The following is an 18,562-nucleotide window of genomic DNA, read 5'->3' on the forward strand; positions in this document are numbered from 1 at the left end:
GGTTGGTAATTTGAGCTGGAATTTTTACTTAAATACCTCATGAAATGGCATCTTTACTTCCGTGATTTGATGCATTTTCCTGTTGAAAGAGGATGTTGGGGGCGGGTAATAATGCAGTGAGGGATGATTCAAAAGTCTAAACCAATGGAATAGAGTCAGTGAGAGAGAGAGAGGTTTATTTAATGGGAGGGGTGCGGAGGGGCGGGATTGTTCAAAAATCTGACGGTTTTATTGGTTAGAAGTTTAGTATTTAGGCCTACTAGTGCAGCATGAGGTCACCATTTTCCAGTAAGTAAAAGTAATGGGAGCTCATTTCATGGGGAGTTTAACAAATTATAGACATGGTAGATTTGGATTAAAATGACCAACAATCTTCATAATTATTACAAATCACTTCATGTCCCCAGGTGATATTAGTCCCGTGGGAAAAGGGCTTCAGGCCGGGATTACAGTTGATAGCTGAGGCGGACATCCAGGATGATAAACTAAGGTTGTACTTTGCTAACAGGTTTTTATACTTGACTTCTCCATTTTGACGCACCCTAACCTTGGGATACTTGGCTGTCATTCCAGCCCCACGCTTAGCGACTGTCAGTCAGTCAGTGTCAGCCAGTCAATCAGACTGTCCTTGCGCCGGCTATATGAGAGAAGATAGCCTGCCTGTGAGATTAGACCTCCTTCCCCATACCATATTAGCCCCTAATCTCCTGCCGCTCTCCGCCTATTCTCAACAGGATGAGGTGTCGTTAAGGGCAGCGACAGATGGAGAAAGGGATGGCGGAGGAGAGTGCGGGGAGGAGGAGGAGTAAATACGTCAATCTCTCGGAGCGCTGAGAGGTTGTTTTTTTTTGAGAGGAAGAGAGGAAAGTCAACGAGGCAACTGCATCTCCTCCTCTCCAAAGTCTCCACATTCTGACTTATTATTAGCCTAGGAGCCACGTGCGCCTCATAGTTATTATGCAGAATGAGTTTCATGAAAATGTTTCCTTATCACCATATACAGTGGTTCTGGTTCATGTGTAAAATCTGAATTTCAAAAGCGGCGGATTTCAAACGCGGCCTTCATCAATGCGAATAGCAAAGAAAATATGCCGAAAATCAAGGAGTCAGATAAACGGATTAAAAATAGACTATATTCGACTCTTTGACTTTGACATTGATATCTCAGTGCATTAACTTTGCCCTTTGGCCATCATGAGAAGGATTATGCCACCAGTCAGGATCCATTTGTTTACGCAAATCATCACTTGAAAGGCCAAGGTCCCCCCCCTGCTCCAGCTGAATATATGAAACACAATGAGGGCATCCTGCTGTCAATTTGCAGCTGGCGGCCCGTTGTCCATCACAATACATAATGTACTATGCTGTATTCTGCAGCAGTAAGATCTGAAATAATATCTAAATATAGACAATGTAGGTTAATGTGGACGTTTATTACATTGGGCAGACGCTGTACTACAACTCTATGAGGCATCATGATCATTGCAAACACATTCTTTCTATTCTAAACCTTTGGATTATTTTGCCAGTACAGTGCAAGAAAAGAGAAATCAGAAAGTCCAACTTCTTGCACAGCTTTAATAATTTAGCAGCCTCACAGAGAACTAGGAACTCATTTAGATGGGGACAAAGGCAGTAGCGCATCGCTCCGCTCGGATCAAAGACGAATCATTAATTCTGAGCCTCCCGTCGTAGTCAGATCTGCCGTTTTATTGCGACTAGATTTCCTTAAACTGTCTTCAGAGTCAAAGAGAGTGCTGAGACAAAGCAATTCTATTTCTTCTACAAGGACACCGCCGAGCCCGACTTTAAATTGAATGCCCCAAAATAACTGTTTAATTATGTGGCTATCTGTGGGGCTTTCATGTTTTCCAAATGAATCAGGAGGAGTGTGATAACCGATTCTTTCATCGATGCGAAACTGAAAAAGTCTTCCCAGCTCCTATCAAAAGCGATAGTGAGCCTCTGAAATTAGCTCATATGCCAGAGACATTAATTATATTTCTCATAATTAGGAAGAATATCCCCAGATCACCCAGATCCATACCAGATAAATTTAATTAGTGGTCAAATTCAAACCATGGAGTGTCTTCATCAGCTAGTTCTTCTCACCTTTTCAGCATGCAGTAAAGATGCTGGTAGGATTCAGAACAATGTTGTCATGACCAACTCTTTTTGAAGGACTCTTTAAAGTGAGGGATTTGACTCAGTTCACAAACACAAACGGATCGAAATATCGATCAACAGCAGCGTTGCACAAGAACGCAAATACGCAGCTCCGTGAACTTGTCCAAATTCTCAAAGTTATTAATTTTTAAATACTCGGAGTGCTCTAACCCACCAGGTGACTTCTACTTGAACTGTGCCCGAGTTTGCGATGCAGACATCATTTCATTAAGGCTGCCCATACCTAATGAATCACTGAATATGTAACAGATTACCTCAGTAGGGGGCCTGAGGATGATGAATACGTGGAATTTGAAAGTTCAGATGAAGGCAGTTTGTGGATTACCTGCCTTGCCAATGACTCACTAACATGAAAACGCTCAAACGTGTTCAACGTCGAACCCTAAAAATACTCTTAACACTACCAGTTAAAAGTTTGGACACACCTGATTGAATGTACTATGTTTTTCATTCTCTTAAAGCCATTTTGATCTAAAGGCTTTTGCTTAAATGCTTGAAATTTGTTCCTTAGCCAAATATAAATAGTGAAGTTGATGCCTATGTATGAATTTCTTTCCAAAGCCTTTGCCTTCCCATCAAGGCAAAGGTGGCTACTTTAAGGAATGTAAAATATAAGATAGTTTTGATTTAACACTTTTTTGATCACTGCATGATTCCATTTCTGTTATTTCATAGTTCTTTACTATTATTCTAAAATGTGAAAAATAGAAAATAAAGAAAAATGCGTGTGTCCAAACTTTTGACTGGTAGTGTACAAATGCATGACTGTCAGATCAGTCATGGAGTGAATGAATTAGCAATGCTGAAATGCTGAACTGAATCGGACATCGTTGCATTCAGGACATCCGTATCTGCTGAAATGCTTACGCTGACCACATTTAACATATGTCTAACGGCTGTCTGCACAGTTCACATGGCTGTTACTGAGTTAATTAAGGAATGAAATGAGCCGCTCCCAAAGACTACTGCGACAGCAAGCCATTTCGTGGCGTTTGGGCAGTCTGCTGACGTGACGAAAAATAATATTCTCTAATGACTTTCTGCAGTCTGCAAACGTGAAGTCCCGAATCGTGGCGGTGTGCGGGGGGGGGGGGGGGAACCTAATTTGCAAAATTCATTATGATTTGAGACATCACCCACTTATTGATGACAAGAAAGACAAGGGTGTTCAGGTGGAGGCTTGTTTTCTCCGATGGTTCACGCGTGTTGTCGTGGATAAAGGTTAGTATAGCCTGAAGTGCTGTGGGCTAACAAATCCTCATTGTTTTCTGACAATAAATAGATTACCTGCTATCAAACAGCCCGAAAGATCTAAAGAGCTTATTAAAAGCATCGTAATTCCCATCTCTTGCTCGGTGTGATTTGGCCCGACAGAACAGGAGATTTCGACTCCACTTCCTTGCGTGTCTCTCTCACCCCGGGAACAGCGACAAACCTGTCAGCTCCATTTGTCCTAATCAGTTCTCTGTGGGATGTGCCGACTACTGGGACGTCAGTGGGAATAACGCTCACACGCTGGGAAGTATCACACTTGGAAGATGAGGCTTTGTACAGTTTGCACCCTCAACACAGTTCTAAGCCACACTATCACTCCTTGCCCTCAATGTTGACCCCCATGTGGCGATGTCATCCATTGCCTCAAAATCAGATTGTTTGGTTGGCATTTCTGATCTATGTTCATCTGATGTGGCATTAGAGTAAGCTTCTGAAATTTTACTACACTGTTTTTACTACACTGCAAAAGACCTCCATCTTACCAAGTCACTTAGTCTCAAATTCAACTTTCAAATCTTATTTTTCTTAAAACAAGAGAACAGTTCTGCCAATGAGGTGAGATAACTCCACTTGTTTCCAATGCGGTTTCACTTGTCAAGTCAGAATAAAGCAGATCACTGCACTAGTATCAAGAAAATGACACTTTATTCTAAATTCTTGAAACAAGTTGATTTGCATTGGAAACAAGTGAAAGTATCTAATCCCACTGGTGGATTTTTCATTTGATTTAAGAAAAGTAGGATTTTTAAGGTAATTATGGTTTTTATGAGTTTTGATTATGACTCAATTTAGGACTAAATGACTTGTTAAGATGGAGATCTTTTACACTGTACACTAGGCACATTTGCACATTGGCGGGTCCAAATGGCATGGCAATAACTAGCTTCAGTACCCAGAAATCCTGTAAGGTGAAGTCAGTAAACTACACAGAGCACGCTCATGTTTACTGGTCTGTGATGCTTTGTACTTAGTAGGGACGCTCTATTGCAGCCCCACTTTGTGATTTAGGCTGATAGGACGGGTGTATTTTTACATAAAAGTCTTGCTTAGAGCAACTTTAACAGTGCTAACGACTAGTTGTTGTATATTGGGAGTGTCTTGAAATTCCAGTGGGTGGGGAGTTTTTGTTGCAGAACAGAGTACGGGCTGCAAAGTGAGTTTTGAAAGCCAGAAACCTCAGCGCCTGGTGAAGTCACCGTTGAGTCATTGATATTGACTCTGTGACCCTATCAACCGCCCAGATGTATTATGGCCATTTTGTGCTATGAGGCAGTGAAACTCTTATTGTCCCTCCAAACAAGCATGCAGCAAAAATGGAACTCGGCCACGGGTGCGTTTGTATGTCCATAGAGTGATGCAACACAAGGCAAAATGAATCCATGATTGAATATCGGTGAATACTGAAAAGAAGATTAATGACATAATGAGGTTGAAGTCTGAGGGCTGTTTAAGCTAAGAACTCACACAGTGTGCCTCTGGATTCAGCTTAGTAATTCTGAGGATAAATACTCGCTGCAGAGATTTTATGGAGTGCTACTGTCCGCTGTTAAAATATTAACTTCATCCCCCCTCTCACTGATTGCAAAGGGCCAAAGAAGTGGGATAAAGTAGGAAGTAGGATTTCAGAAGCTGGAAAAATAAAGACAACAGACCTAACAGTGCAAGAGGAACAGGCTGTTTCTCTCACACAACCTTGCCGAAAACTTTCCACAGTGTACCAAGTGAAACACAGGAACAGTTTGTCACCTGGCGTGAACCTGAAAAAGATGGCACAGTTTTCCGTCCCGAGACATCGCTTGTCATTGCTTGACATTTCGTGTCAAGAAACGACAGCGGAGGTGAGGGAGTGGAGGAGGAAGGGGAGTAATGCGGCGGGCCAATTAATTCCACCTCTACCATCTCCGATTGCATTTGTGACATCGACGCCGCAATAGTTTGCACCCTTACCCCGGCATCAGTTATGCAAATGGTGGCAATTTCACATGAATGGCAGATCGTCTTCCCGAAATGAGGATGGGCAAGGAGCGAAAATGAAAAATGGAGGAGGAGGCTGGGATGTGGGAGCCAGTCAGCCTTGAAATGATTTAATTTAAGTGATGAGGAGCTGACTTTGATAAGTTTGCATTTTAATAATGAATCCTACAACCGCTTCAGGGGTCCAGTTACAAAGAAATAGCATGCGCGGCAAGCAAAAAAACCTATAGACCCAGCAGGGCCGACACTCAGTCATCCCAAGGCGAAACTGAAGCTCATTGTCTGTCTGCCTGTCCTGTGTGTGTGTGTGTGTGTGTGTGTGTGAACCTGTTGTAAATAAAGCTCTCCTGGGCGTTTGGACTCCAGACCTGCATTTGCTGCGAGGAGAAGAAAAAAAATGCTTCAACCTATTGTGTAGGATTTTTCAGATTTTCCAATATGCCAACTCTGGGGTGTGTATGCATATTTAATGAGGCCTTGGCCTCTGTGCAATTTTAGTCTGAGAGGGATTTCAGCCTACTGTCATTATGAGTGATTGTGCTTCCTCGTGGCACGTTCCAGTTGGATGTGGCAATAACTATCTCTCTTTCCCCCAAAGCACCACTGATCTTATTACGATTATGACTTTTTCAGCTGCCGTATATTCAAAACCTGTCGCTTTATATCATTTTCTTCGGGGCTCATACAAGCTCGGGAGTTTACTACGCAGGAGAGTGTGTGTGTTTTTTTTAGATAATGGGAGACCAGTTCAAACGTATTCCTGCGGACAGTTTGACAAGGATTTGTTTTCCGTGTTCCGTCCTTCGGTGTGTCAAAGATGCAGAAACTGATTTTGATTTATTGACGTCTGGCAGGATGTTAGGGATTAAGTCGCTTTTTCTCTCCCTGCCAACCCCATTCAACTACACTTTTATTGCCATGTGAGAAATGCTTCAGAAGGAAGTGATGCATGTGGGGTTCCTGAGTGTTTTCAGTACAAGGGAGGACAGTAATGTGATGAGAAACCAGGTAAAAGTAACCCAGAGGCACAGAGTCTGGGCTCCTCTTAGCCTTAAACCAATAGAGAAGATGAAGACAAGCTTGCCTGGAAAAAAACCCCCAAGCATTATCATAAACCTTTCATAAATTCTTTAGTAGAAATAAAGCAGCAAAAGTCTTCTTCTGTAGGCTGGCTTACAAATCACATGTTTTTTTTTCTTTCTCCTTTCACTGCGGTGCCTTATTGCTGCGGGGCAAATTCTAAGGAGTTAAAGTAGAAAGTTGGCTGATATTTTTTTCATGTGCAGGGACATCCGTGGCTTGGGAAGATCTAATAGGAAGTAATGAGTGAGTCGTCCCTTTCCCGGCCACCGCGCTCCTTGTAATGAATCGCTCAAAGGAATAGGTCATCTCTTACTGTCCGTAAGATTTACTACCGTCCATTTCATGTCGACCCAGTAGAGGACAAAGGAGTGTTTCACCTTCCCTCTCATTGCCTATTATGAGTTTATTCAATGCTATACATTGTGTGCCGTTGTATAATTCAATTCCCTTTGGCGAGGGTTCAGGAAAGGATTTCTATTCACGGGCCGGAGTACGATATTCAGTAAAATGTAATAACCTTGGGTGCTCCAGTGTCCTGAAATGGACAGCCTCAAAATGGTGCCTGTCACTCAGAGTATCTTTCTTTCTTTCTTTCTTTCTTTCTTTCTTTCTTTCTTTCTTTCTTTCTCTTCCCCCCCCCCCGCTTTCTCTCTTCTCTTCCCTTTCTGTGCACCAGTTATTACAGCAGCCACTCTTCACTCCATAATGTTGACATTAACCATATTGATTTCCATCCCACCTCTTTATTAAAAATCTGCCTAGAGTTTCCACCTCTCTCTCTCTCTCTCTCTCTTCCTCACTCGCTTTCTTTCTTTCTTTCTTTCACTCTCTCGCTGTCAAAACACAGAGGCAAATTGCGTGAAGATGAAGGCTGCTGGACACACACACTCCACACTGAGTATAGTACATCTATTTCCAAACAACCTTGTACAACCTACATTCCTCTATAAGACGCGAAACGTAAGGAGCACAGGCGGTCACAGGTTGTTCTGTACTACAGCACTCGACTGCAGAATATTCCTTTTCTATTCAGTGGAGTGAGCTGCATCCTTGCTTTGCACCGGTTCTTTCAATGTCAAACAAGTACACAATATCTTATTTTTAAGTGTCACTGAGTGCAGGCCATGAAGTTGAGAGTCAGTTGCAGTATTTGGGGCAACATCTGTCCAAATCTGTTCCTCGCAAACCCAAATACAGTTGAGGAGCCACAACATTAAAGAGCCATTGCTCAAAAAGATAGAAAACTCCTAATGAAGCTTGACTTATTAAAGCTAGTGATTGTAGTCAGTTTATTTACAACTACACTCTCACCAACTTTATCATTTCATGGCTGTTATAGGGCTGCATAGATAATGACAGCCCGCCTTTATGTCTCGATCTGTTGCAGTTATTCTTGCAAAGTCTACATAATGTACAGACTGACAAAATGACAAGTCAACTCAAACATGCATCTAGTGAATTAATGGCTTTAAATGCCAGGAGTGTTTTTAAATGTCACTGTGTTTTCGATTTTGACATAAAAGTAAGTCCAACTTGGACTGAGGGAAGGAGGGAAACCTTACTGACCCATGATATATATGGCAAAAATCCACCCTAAAACAGAAACAGTTGCTCCTATGCTTTTGGATAGTTTAGTCTGGGTTTGTGTATATGAACAATTCGCTCAATAGAATGAAGGAAGCTCAAGACACTCTGTAGAGCTGCTCCATTGACAGCGAATAGGAGAGAGACTTTGAGTCAGAAAATAAGGCGATTCTCTTTCACAATCATGAAATAAAACTAACTCAGGTGTAAAACCCAATCAAAAATTTTATGAGCCCACAAAGTCAGCGCCCCATTCATTACCAATGGAGCAGAAAATTTCTATTCATGGCATGACAGATTACATTCTTGCCTTGCTGGATTCTTGGAAGTAATTGTTTATGTTTACTGATATTGATTGAACTGTCCAATTATTGGAACACAACATTTATGAAGGATTTTTTTTTCTTTAATTAGTTGTCAGCGCCCCCTCTAGAACCGCTGCACAGATTCCCATCAAAAAAACAGTTTGCCTTCAATTATGTGAGTGAACCAATTCTTCCCAGGACTAGAAAATGATTTCAGGAGTTCACAAAATGTTGCGCATAAAAATGTGCCATTCAGATGTCAGCCAACAGCTGCAGGAAGAAGAGAGAGAATTGGCAGCTTCCAATATATTATTATAGAAGTAGAATTGCCACAGAGCGAACGCACAGGCTGGGTCATTCCTGAGGCTAAATTTCATAGCAGCTCACTATGTAAATTTGAATTTATTCACACAAAATAGGACTTTTGCAAACAAAATAAACTCATATGACTTGATGTTTGAATGGAAGGGTTAATTTCAGGTTCCCTCCTCTCATCTTCTAAAATGCTGCAGCTGCTGATCAGTTCCGGAGGAATCAAGCCCTTTAGGTTGCAGTGTATATCAGCTGCTGTGTGTGTGTGTGTGTGTTATGTGTGCATGTATTTGCCATCGTGTGTGCAGGTGCATACTGCAGTTGGTACACATTTTTGTATGTATCTGTGTGTGTGTGTCCCTGTATTTCTATGCTTATGAGGACCAAACGTCCTCACAAGGATAGAAAGATGAGGAAAATATTCATCTTTGAGGGAATGGTGGTTGGTCCTCACTTCTTCAAGGAGCTATTTTAGGGTTAGGACTTGGGTTTAGGGTAAATATTAGAATTAGGATTATCTTTAGATTAGGGTTAAGGTTAGGCGTGTGCTGGTGAGGATTAAAGTTAGGCTAAAGCGCATAGTATACTTGCTGTGGAAACAAATTTCATCAGGTTTGCACGGACCAAAGGACACTTCCTCCATTTGCCGAAAAAATAAAGTGCCTTTTTGCTTCGTACTTTCTTTCGTTTGGTTCTGTTGTGGAAAAACGTCTCCATTTCCTCTTTTTGGTTCATTGCCTTTGTTTACATCACAGTGCCAATGCCAACATCTCATGGTCAACTCTTCAAAATGAACGGTTTGCTGAGCTTGTTAGAGGATACCTGCACCTTTATGACCAATCAAACGGCTTGTAAATCCTCATATTCCCTCAGCGGCCTTTGTTGTTCCATTGTTGTTGCTCTTGTTTCCCTAGGTTACGGTTACCTCTTTAATCTTAATGCTCCCCCACTGGTGTGGAGTCTAAATAAACGAACAACACGAAGTTGCGGCAAGTACACAGAAAATTGTATGCAGCGGCGAATTGTTTCTATTTCAAGCTTCGGGTTAAGGAATGAATGTAGTCGATGAAGGTCCACACAACTATAGCAATACATACGTGTGTGTGTGTGTGTGTGTGTGTGAGAGGCTAGCCTGGCAGCACACTGCCCAGAAGGGCTCAGAGCGGCTCCAGCCTCTGACTCATATCCCCCAGCAGCAGCAGCAGAGACAAGCACACAGCCTTACGTCTCCTCATGAAAGAGCTGCTGCAGACAGATGGGGGTGCAGGGGAGCGCCGAGGAGGGGGATTGGTGGGGATTCACACATTAAAGACTCTCTTGAGCTCTCCATACGAGGGACTTGTGGGATGCAGGGGGCACGGGGCAGCCATCGTTACGCATCATGCATATATAAAACATCTATCAGTCTATCTAGTGCTGAAGTGCAGCGTATCCTTTCTCAGAATCAGTAGGTGTGTTATGAAAACAAAAGTCATATCTCTCAGTTGCCAGATCGTCACCAGATGGAAATGTCATACTCGGGCTGTAAAGTGAGTTTTGAAAGCCAGAAACCTCAGCACCTGGTGAAGTAATCGCTGAGTCATTGGTATTGATCAAAAACCCTTTCAAACCCCTGCAGATGTATTATAGTCATTTTGTGCTATGGGACAGTGAATATGTTATGTATTCTACCTTGAATGTGCTGTCATTTTAGCTGTACAGTTTTTTTGGGCTAATAGATAAAGCGAACAAATCCATTTACCCCAAAGTTCCACTAATTCCTGCACATTGGTGAAAGATTAAGACAAAATAAGATCACGCCACAGTGCACTTTCCTCTTTTTTTCTCCTCTCCCTCTATTTTCTTCATTATGTCCATACTGCAGCAGTACTTGGAAGTGATTAGGCTTGTTGAAATAGGAGCCTGCAGGCGGAGAGAAATACGGACAGACTTCACAGTGTTGCTAATTGGGGCTGTAGAAGCAATCAGACCAGCCAGCCTCCGCAGGTTGCCTTCTCCATGGCTTGCATGACAGCACGACTTGATTTCCGCTCAAAATAGCAGCATGTATTTAAGACACCCTGCCTTGTGATTTTATAGTGATGGAAAGACAGTGTATTTTTCCATCTTACACATATGTAAGATGGAGCAAATTACATCTACATTAGTAGCCCTCAAAAAAGTCCAACCTGCATCTATTCTGCAGCTATCCCCCCACTAAATTCTAGTGTTTCAAACTGCTACTTGCCAAACAATTTCCATTTCCACCTTCTGATGACTGAAAATGGAACAAAAGTAGATTTTTTTTTATTAATAATTCCTCTCAGAGGTGGAGCAACAGTGCAGCAGTAATGCAGCAAGCAGGCAGTAAAATGTTAATTTTCTACAGTGGCTACTTCCGTGTGAAGTATATCATTTTCTGTCTTGGCATTCAAATCATTCATCAGTTGTTGTGTGAAAACCTTCTAACTCCAATTTTGGTGATTTTCATCTCTTCTCTGTGAGTTGGGAATATTCTGCAATCCTTAGTGCTTATGAAATCCTTTGAAACCGCAGTGGATGAACTCAAAATGCACGGTGGTCAAGCCAAAAACAATGCTGTTATTTTGTTTCTTAGTTCTTGAAAAGCTGATGCTTTTGGAGATACAAGGTTTCCACCCAACAGTGACAAATTAGCAATGTCACATATCGTCGCCACCTTGGTTTCCCATGACGCACTAAATGCCTCCTAATGCACAACTTTATGCTGCGAAAGTGCATCAAGTGTTAATCAAGAGACACTAGTCTGATTCAAATGGATCGGCTGTGCTGAAATCAATATCTAATATAAATCCACTCCACCAATTAGTAATCTTGCAAATCTCAGCTAGCTTCAATTCCCATGCCACGCAAAATGCCTCCCACTGTAAAATGCACTGGAACGGTGTGTCAAGCGTTAAGCAAGAGACACCAGTTTGATTCAAATGGATTGGCTGTGCGGAAATCAATATCAAATATAATTCCACTGCGGTGATAAGTCCCAATTCCTGCCTAGGGACCGGGCATCATATTCTACTCTCTGTCAGCCTGAGCAGCCGCATCCAGTATGGGCTCTGAGTAATATGACACAGAAACAGAGAGGGAGAGATACTGAGAGAGAGAGAGAGAGAGAGAGAGAGAGAGAGAGATACTGATTTGAAGAGAGGGGAAAGTAGCCGGGTAAAGATATTCAGCGATGAGGAGAGGAGCGGAAGCAGAGACAGAGAGATATACAGCGGCAGACAAAGCCCTCGTCCGTCACTAAATCATGTTTGTCATTCTGTACGGAGCGAGAGAGAGAGAGAGAGATGCTTTGTCCCACGGGGAGCTCTGCCACTCCTCTACGTCTGGGAGACTCTATATTGCTTATTCATTTACTGCTACTCTCGGAAAACACTTTTACGTGCGTGTGTGTGTGTGCGTGCATGCGTGATTCTGTGTGTGAGTCGTTTGGAAAAAAAACCCAAAAAAAACGTGCGGTCCTGATGCAGAGCCGGATGCACTTGTTCAACATCTACTACTGTATATTCCCACCGGCGCTGTCCGGATACAAGCCCTTCCAATCCCTTTTCCTCTCTTCCTCGTTAAACCAGCATCTGCTGAGGTAAGAGGCTTGACCCCCCCCCCCCCACACACACACACACACACACACACACACACACACACACCCCGCCTTCCCCCTCTGCCTAGCACTCTCTCTCCCCAGCCTGCCATCTGCCACAGAGTTGGACAAGACCCCACTAACACTCCAGCCACACACACACACACACACACACACATACACACAGGCACCACACACCCTGAATTCAAACCCTTGCAATTGCTGGAAAACATCTCCACTATAGATGCACACACACACACACACACACACACACACACACACACACACACACAAACACAAGAGAACACAGCCCCCCAGCCTGCATTTTTAATGAGGAGCACCCCATGAAGAAAACAGCTTGCAGGGGTATAATGGTTTAGGGCAAGCCCCACCCCGCTATAGAGAGCCAATGAACTCATCCCCCTCTCTATGGCAGGGATGAAGAGGAGGAGACAGGGAGGACAGAGGGGAGGAGAGGGAGAACAACAAACTCTAATTACTCCTCTGTGGCTCTCAGGCCCCTCCAAAAAAAAAACAAAAAAGAGAGAGAGAGAGGGAAGGGAACGGAAAGGAAAGGCAAGGACGATAAAAAAAAACAAAAAAAAAACACGCCGATTGAACATGAAACATCTCCCTGTGGCCCTCGCTCTCCTTCGTTCCCTCTCTGCTTGTTGTACACACTGCCCCTGCCGTTTCACTGCAATTGTTCATCACCCCTCAGTTATCCTCAGTGAATAATGATGTTTCCTCTTGGAGCGAGAGAGAGAGAGAGAGAGAGAGAGAGAGGGAAAGAGGGAGAGCAGCGGGCCTGAGGCCATGCATTCTGATGGTCTAAGCATTCCCCAGTTACACTCTGCTTGGGCAAAATCAACAGTGCAGTAGGGAGGAAGACTGTGCCTCCTGCATCCATATTCTCTGGGTGTTGTGTTTGTTGTGTTGCAATGTGCTTTACTCATTATTTACAATCCGTGTCACCCCAATTCCCCCTGCAGTTCTCCCCTCCTGCAAAATATACACAGAGGCAGGGGGCAAGAGAGGAGCTGTGTGGACGATGGGGACGTCTTCGTTGCCTCTCACAAACAGACCCGGGCGAATTAGCAACATTATGTCTGCTCTCTGAGGAGCGTCGCTCTCGTCTCCCCCTGCCATGCCGGCATCATCATCAATGTCAGCCAGAAGAAGCCGATGGAGGAGCAAGCCGCTCGAGGAGAGCTTCCTTCCTGGAGAAGCTAAAGCTGAAGAGACAGCTGGCCCCCCTCCAGAGTCTCTGGCTATTTCAAAAACGCTGCTCAGTTCATGGCAGCCAGCCGCATAACATTACAGTTTTTGTGGGTTCGGGGTTTTTTTTCTTATTTTTTGCCCATGTCCCTTAATAGAAGCAAGTCCATTTTCTGTACCCAGCCGCAGTTGATTGTAAGGAAAATTGGGGCTGCAATTATTTGGTTGGATCACTGAGCTGGGGCATGATGAAGTGAGGGCGTATTTGGTCACATACCGTAATCAAAAGCGTTTTGGTTTTTTTTGGTCATATCCTACAACCTCATAAAATCCCCTATAACCAAGCTATTTGCGGCATTATGGCCCTGCTGTAATAGAAGCCATTAAAGACACATTATCTGGTTCAATGTGTCTTTCCCCTGCCTGTGCTGATGTAGGATGAAATGGGCCGTTCTAATCCTCATTAACATCGCTAATTTCACATAAGGGAAAGTTGATAGTGGGTGTCAAAACCATTCAAAGGTCACCCAAGCAAACTATATCATTCTGCTATGTAGGAGTGCGTGGGCCTGTGAACATGTGTGTGTATGTTCTACCTGTTTGCACATTTATTATGTGCGTATGAGTGTGCCGTTGCATATAAGCCTTTTTCATAGACAAAACAGTACCATTGCCACCGATGTGTAGTGTTTGACAAACAGGCACAGCACGCTGAGCAATGCATGATAAAAGGGATAAAGTTGTCAAAGCCGGGGGATCACGGTTGATCGTGCAGACGGGAGCGAGGATGGGATAAAAAGAGGGGAAGAGGGATAAGGAGGAGAGAGGGCGACAGATATTCCTCTTTACGGGGGCCGGATACTACGATTCCTCCCTCCGAGGCGGTAAGTCGATGGCTAACCTTTGGGTGGAAAGATGAAAGTGGGGAACGAACACGTGACATGTTGGCCCCCTCGACTGAGACTCTGGCACGTAGCCATGTCCCTGGGAGGGGGACAAGTCTGACATTAGAGGCAGGAAGAGGCTGCCAGATGACCTTTAAAGGGGACAATTACCAGAACCTCAACACTTTTCATGCCAGCTGTGTTTGGTTGCGTGTCACACGTGCAACGCTGCATGCTTAAGCACAGAGAGAACATACAGACATACAGTTTAGCCGGTGATAGATCAAAAACCACCGAGTCTAAATTCTGAACTTCTCAAAGGACAACTTTTTGGGAAATTGGCCCGTGGGTCAATTTACTCCTCATGTGACAAGAGGATTGGTAGAAAATAACCCAAACACCAACTCTTCTTATGTTAGACCAGTGGTTCTCAATGTGGGGTCCGGGGACCACCAGGGGTCCTTGGGGGGGGGTTCCAGGGGGTCCCCAGCAAATTGATGAATCGTTAAACTTCACCATTATTGAATTTACAAGAAGTTAACACAATTAGAGAATGTAGAAGAATGACTATTTTGATCATAGCTTCACTGTTATCTCTCTACCTACAATACAGATAGTGATGGAATTCTGGACAAAATCATATCTGATAATAAAAATATTCTCTGATTTGGGTCCGAGAGACAAAATCTCATCAAATGGGGGTCCGTGGCCCTAATGTGGACTAAATTAGGGGTCCTTGATATGAAAAAGGTTGAGACAGTGCTAGTTGCCTATGGACACTTGACCTACTGTATGCTAACGCGTTGATGAGACACAAAAGATGATGGTACTTTGGTGTTACTCCTATTATAACACGTAAAAGTTGACCACGAGACAATTTCCCAAAAACTCGGTGTAGTCCTTCAATAATCAACGTTCACAACCACTTGCTGCTGTGTCATATTGTTGAGAGAGTTACATGCTCAAAACAAAAGCTCGACAATATCTGACAACACTCCCCTGGACCAGCCGGGTACCAAACACATTTCAGATTGTTTCGTGCCCGACGGACCGCTGGTATTACAAAGCAGAGAACTCACTCAGTCACCCTCCTGCGGGCGGTGATGCTGGCCACGATGACGCTCTCGGGTCTCGGCGTGGCCACAGCCTTGAAAGTCCCCTTCCAAAACTTCTCAAAGAGCTGCTTCTCCTCCAGCTGCTGGAGGCTGCCCGTGCCGCCCGTCTCCCCCGGGGCCGGAGAGGGGCCGCGGGGGCCGAGCTGGAGGGAACAGGGGGGCTGCATCGGGCGTGGGTGGGGGTGGGTAGGGGGGGGGTTGTCCTCAAAGCTCCAAACCGGTTCAAGCACTCCTCCGGTAACCTCGGCAGAGAGAGTCTACGCACTCATGGACACACACTCACACACACACTGCTTGTCGCTCAGGAGCTGTCCAAGTACTGAATCAAACCTTGCTGAGCGGAGCAGTGGTTTTTTGCGAGCAGCCACAGCAGCGTTTTCTCCTCGCACAGTGGGTCAATGTGTCAGTGCGTCTCCTCTTCACTCTTCAGCGGGAGCGTGGGGAGAGGGACAAAGGCTTGACCCCCCCCCTCCAACGGCAGGCTGGGTATTGTTCTCCCAGATGGGGAGGGGATTGGGTTTCTCTCTCTCTCTCTCTCCGCCTCTCCTGTCACATCTGCTGCTGGAGATGAGGGGACGGGGTCGGGGTCGGGGTGTGGGTTGGGAGTCGGAGTGCTCCTTTTCCCCGTAGCTTGGCTTGTGATGTGAGTCGCTCTTCTCTAACTCTCGTCCTCCGCTCCACCACCCCCACCCCCCCTTCCCCGCCCCTCCTCCCCACCACCTCTCTCTCTCTCCCCCGTCGGCAGCTTCAGGCGGAGTTAGGCATCACTCACAAGAGGACGGAGCATCATTGAGTCCCATTGTTTGTGGATGAAGGAGTGAGAGACCAAGTGGTTTTCTTGTTGCTGGAGTGCACTGATTTAGTGAAGAGAGGCTTCGGAAGCCTACACACAGCGGTTGAGATCCGAGGCAAGTGTTTGCGGCGTGTGTGTGTGTGTGTGTGTGTGTGTGTCGGACGGAGAGAGAGTGTGTGTGAGAGTGAGTGTGTGTGCAAATCGAGTGAGGAGCTCAGCTGACAGCGGCTTGTTTTGTCTCTCTCAGCCTGTGACGTCAAGGCTGGGGGTTGGACACAGGGGAGAGAGGGACACCTTCTATCATCCTTCTCTCTCTCTCTCTCCCTCTCTCTCTCTCTCTCTCTCCCTCATCCTACTCTACTATACCCTTGATTAGGTTCATTTTCTCTCCTGCCTCTTGTCAGCATCAGTTCATTGGTTGCTTTCTTTCTTGCTTCTTTGTTTGTTTGTTTGTTTGTTTATTTGTTTCTTTCTTTCTTTCACTTAGTAGTTGATTTTCTTTAAAAAACAAACAAACAAGCAGATTAAACACCTGTTTTTCCCAGAATCATAATGTAGCTCTAAGGTGTATTTATTGAGGTGATCTCAATAATTGATTTTATTGTTGTCTTTTGACAAAACAAACATATATTTGCTGAGTGTTGCTTTAATTACATTACATTTTCTCTTTTAATTTTTAGTTTTGTATGTCTGGACCTCAGGGAGACAAGCTGTTGATATTAAACATTAGCTAATGGGTTTCCTAATGAACAAATGACAATAAACTCATAATTTCATTCTCTTTCTCGTCAGTATAGCTTTCTCTGTATAATTACACTGCAATTATACTGTATGCCACACAGTGTGAACACACACAGCTATTGAATAGTGAATGTTGAATATACAATATATATAGTGTATATGTAAAGTGATATGTGATATGTATATTTATTGTTCTTTTACTGTCCATAGTCTTACACTTTTTGAATGCAAGTTCCTGTTGTTTTGTGCCTTGTGTCTGGGTAACTCTGACAAGTTGTCAGCAAAAATGTCAAATTTAATGTACTTGACAATCTTTCTTTCTTCCTTTCTTTCTTTCTTTCTTTCTTTCTTTCTTTCTTCCTTTCTTTCTTTCTTCCTCTGTATGCCTCCCACCACATCCACACGCATGCACACACACACACACACACACACACACGCACGCACACACACAACTCCATCAGAGTCTTGGACAAAAGGCCGAGCCAATCAGCATAACAAAAGGCCTGGCTCAGCGAAGACCAGCCGGAGCATGTGGCTGACACAAACCTCCCCCGGGTTTCAGCTTCTCCCCGCCGTCGGATACCTCCTCCTCCTCCTCCTCCTCCTCCTCCTCCTCTCCTCTCCACTTCTACACAACATAACACAGAGCGAGAGCGCGGCGACACGAGCCCCCCTCCCCCCCTCCTCCCCTTTCCTCTTCTTTCTGCCTTCTGCCTCTAATGGTGCATATCATCTGTCGCTTGCCACTGCTGTAATGCGTGGGACTAGGCATGGAAATGTTGGGAGGGATTATTGATGTGGGCCGAGCCACTACAGGACTGAAACCCTATTTAGGCTGAGGCAGGCAACGGTATGCAACACTGTGAAAGAGGAATGTATAGAGTTTTGCTATTGCTTACCAGCTGTCACATGAGAGAGTGAAACTAGGTGATGCACTGACAGCCTTCATGTACAACAACTTCACTTTTCTTCTACTATAAAAATGCTCACTGGAGAGGCAGTGCCCATATACAGTCGGGAATATTTCCAAGCAATTTATGTTTGTTTCTCAAAGTAATAATCTGTGACATTTTCAAAGAAATAAATGTCCATTCTGCTACTCTTTATCGCTGATTGATGTAACACAATAGTGATTCAACCTATAGCCAGTTCATGACAGCTTTTACATTTGCATTTCTAAACACTTTCGTATTTTGTTAAGTCTTTCCCGGGAAAAATCCTCTGCCATACAGAGGTTTGTTTGGAATCAATAGAAGAAGAACTGGGTAGTTAGCATGAGCAGCGATAGCCACCATGGCTGAACAGACAAAAAACAGAGCGCCACCTACAGAAACTCAAACTGCATCAACAGAAAATCCAAGGAAAAAAGATGTCTGGACGCTGTTTGATTGACAGGTGATCTCTGAGAAGTGTAGTGCAGAAACACCACAGAAATGAGCGCTTAGATCCAAAGATGGAGACAAAATAAAAATAAAAAAACAAGAATTTCATGG

At 44.1% G+C, this 18,562-nt stretch overlaps 1 protein-coding gene across 1 annotated transcript in view; it reads right to left on the reverse strand.

Annotated features, from left to right (window-relative positions):
* srrm4 (serine/arginine repetitive matrix 4) overlaps window positions 1–15,702 on the reverse strand; it is a 52,537-nt gene extending 36,835 nt beyond the window's left edge. Inside the window, exons 1-2 of the mRNA XM_071532620.1 lie at window positions 15,500–15,702; window positions 7,404–7,413 (exon numbers count right to left, since the gene is read on the reverse strand). Of these exons, the coding sequence (XP_071388721.1) occupies window positions 7,404–7,413; window positions 15,500–15,702 (213 nt within the window). The remainder of the gene's footprint in view (window positions 1–7,403; window positions 7,414–15,499) is intronic.
* Between the last annotated feature and the right edge of the window lie 2,860 nt (window positions 15,703–18,562).

Source organism: Centroberyx affinis, unplaced genomic scaffold (genome assembly GCF_046629955.1).
Source record: "Centroberyx affinis isolate AG114_WGS23_722 - 3 ecotype Tasmania unplaced genomic scaffold, CSIRO-AGI_Caff_v1 ptg002222l_1, whole genome shotgun sequence".
Taxonomy (NCBI): Eukaryota; Metazoa; Chordata; class Actinopteri; order Beryciformes; family Berycidae; genus Centroberyx; species Centroberyx affinis.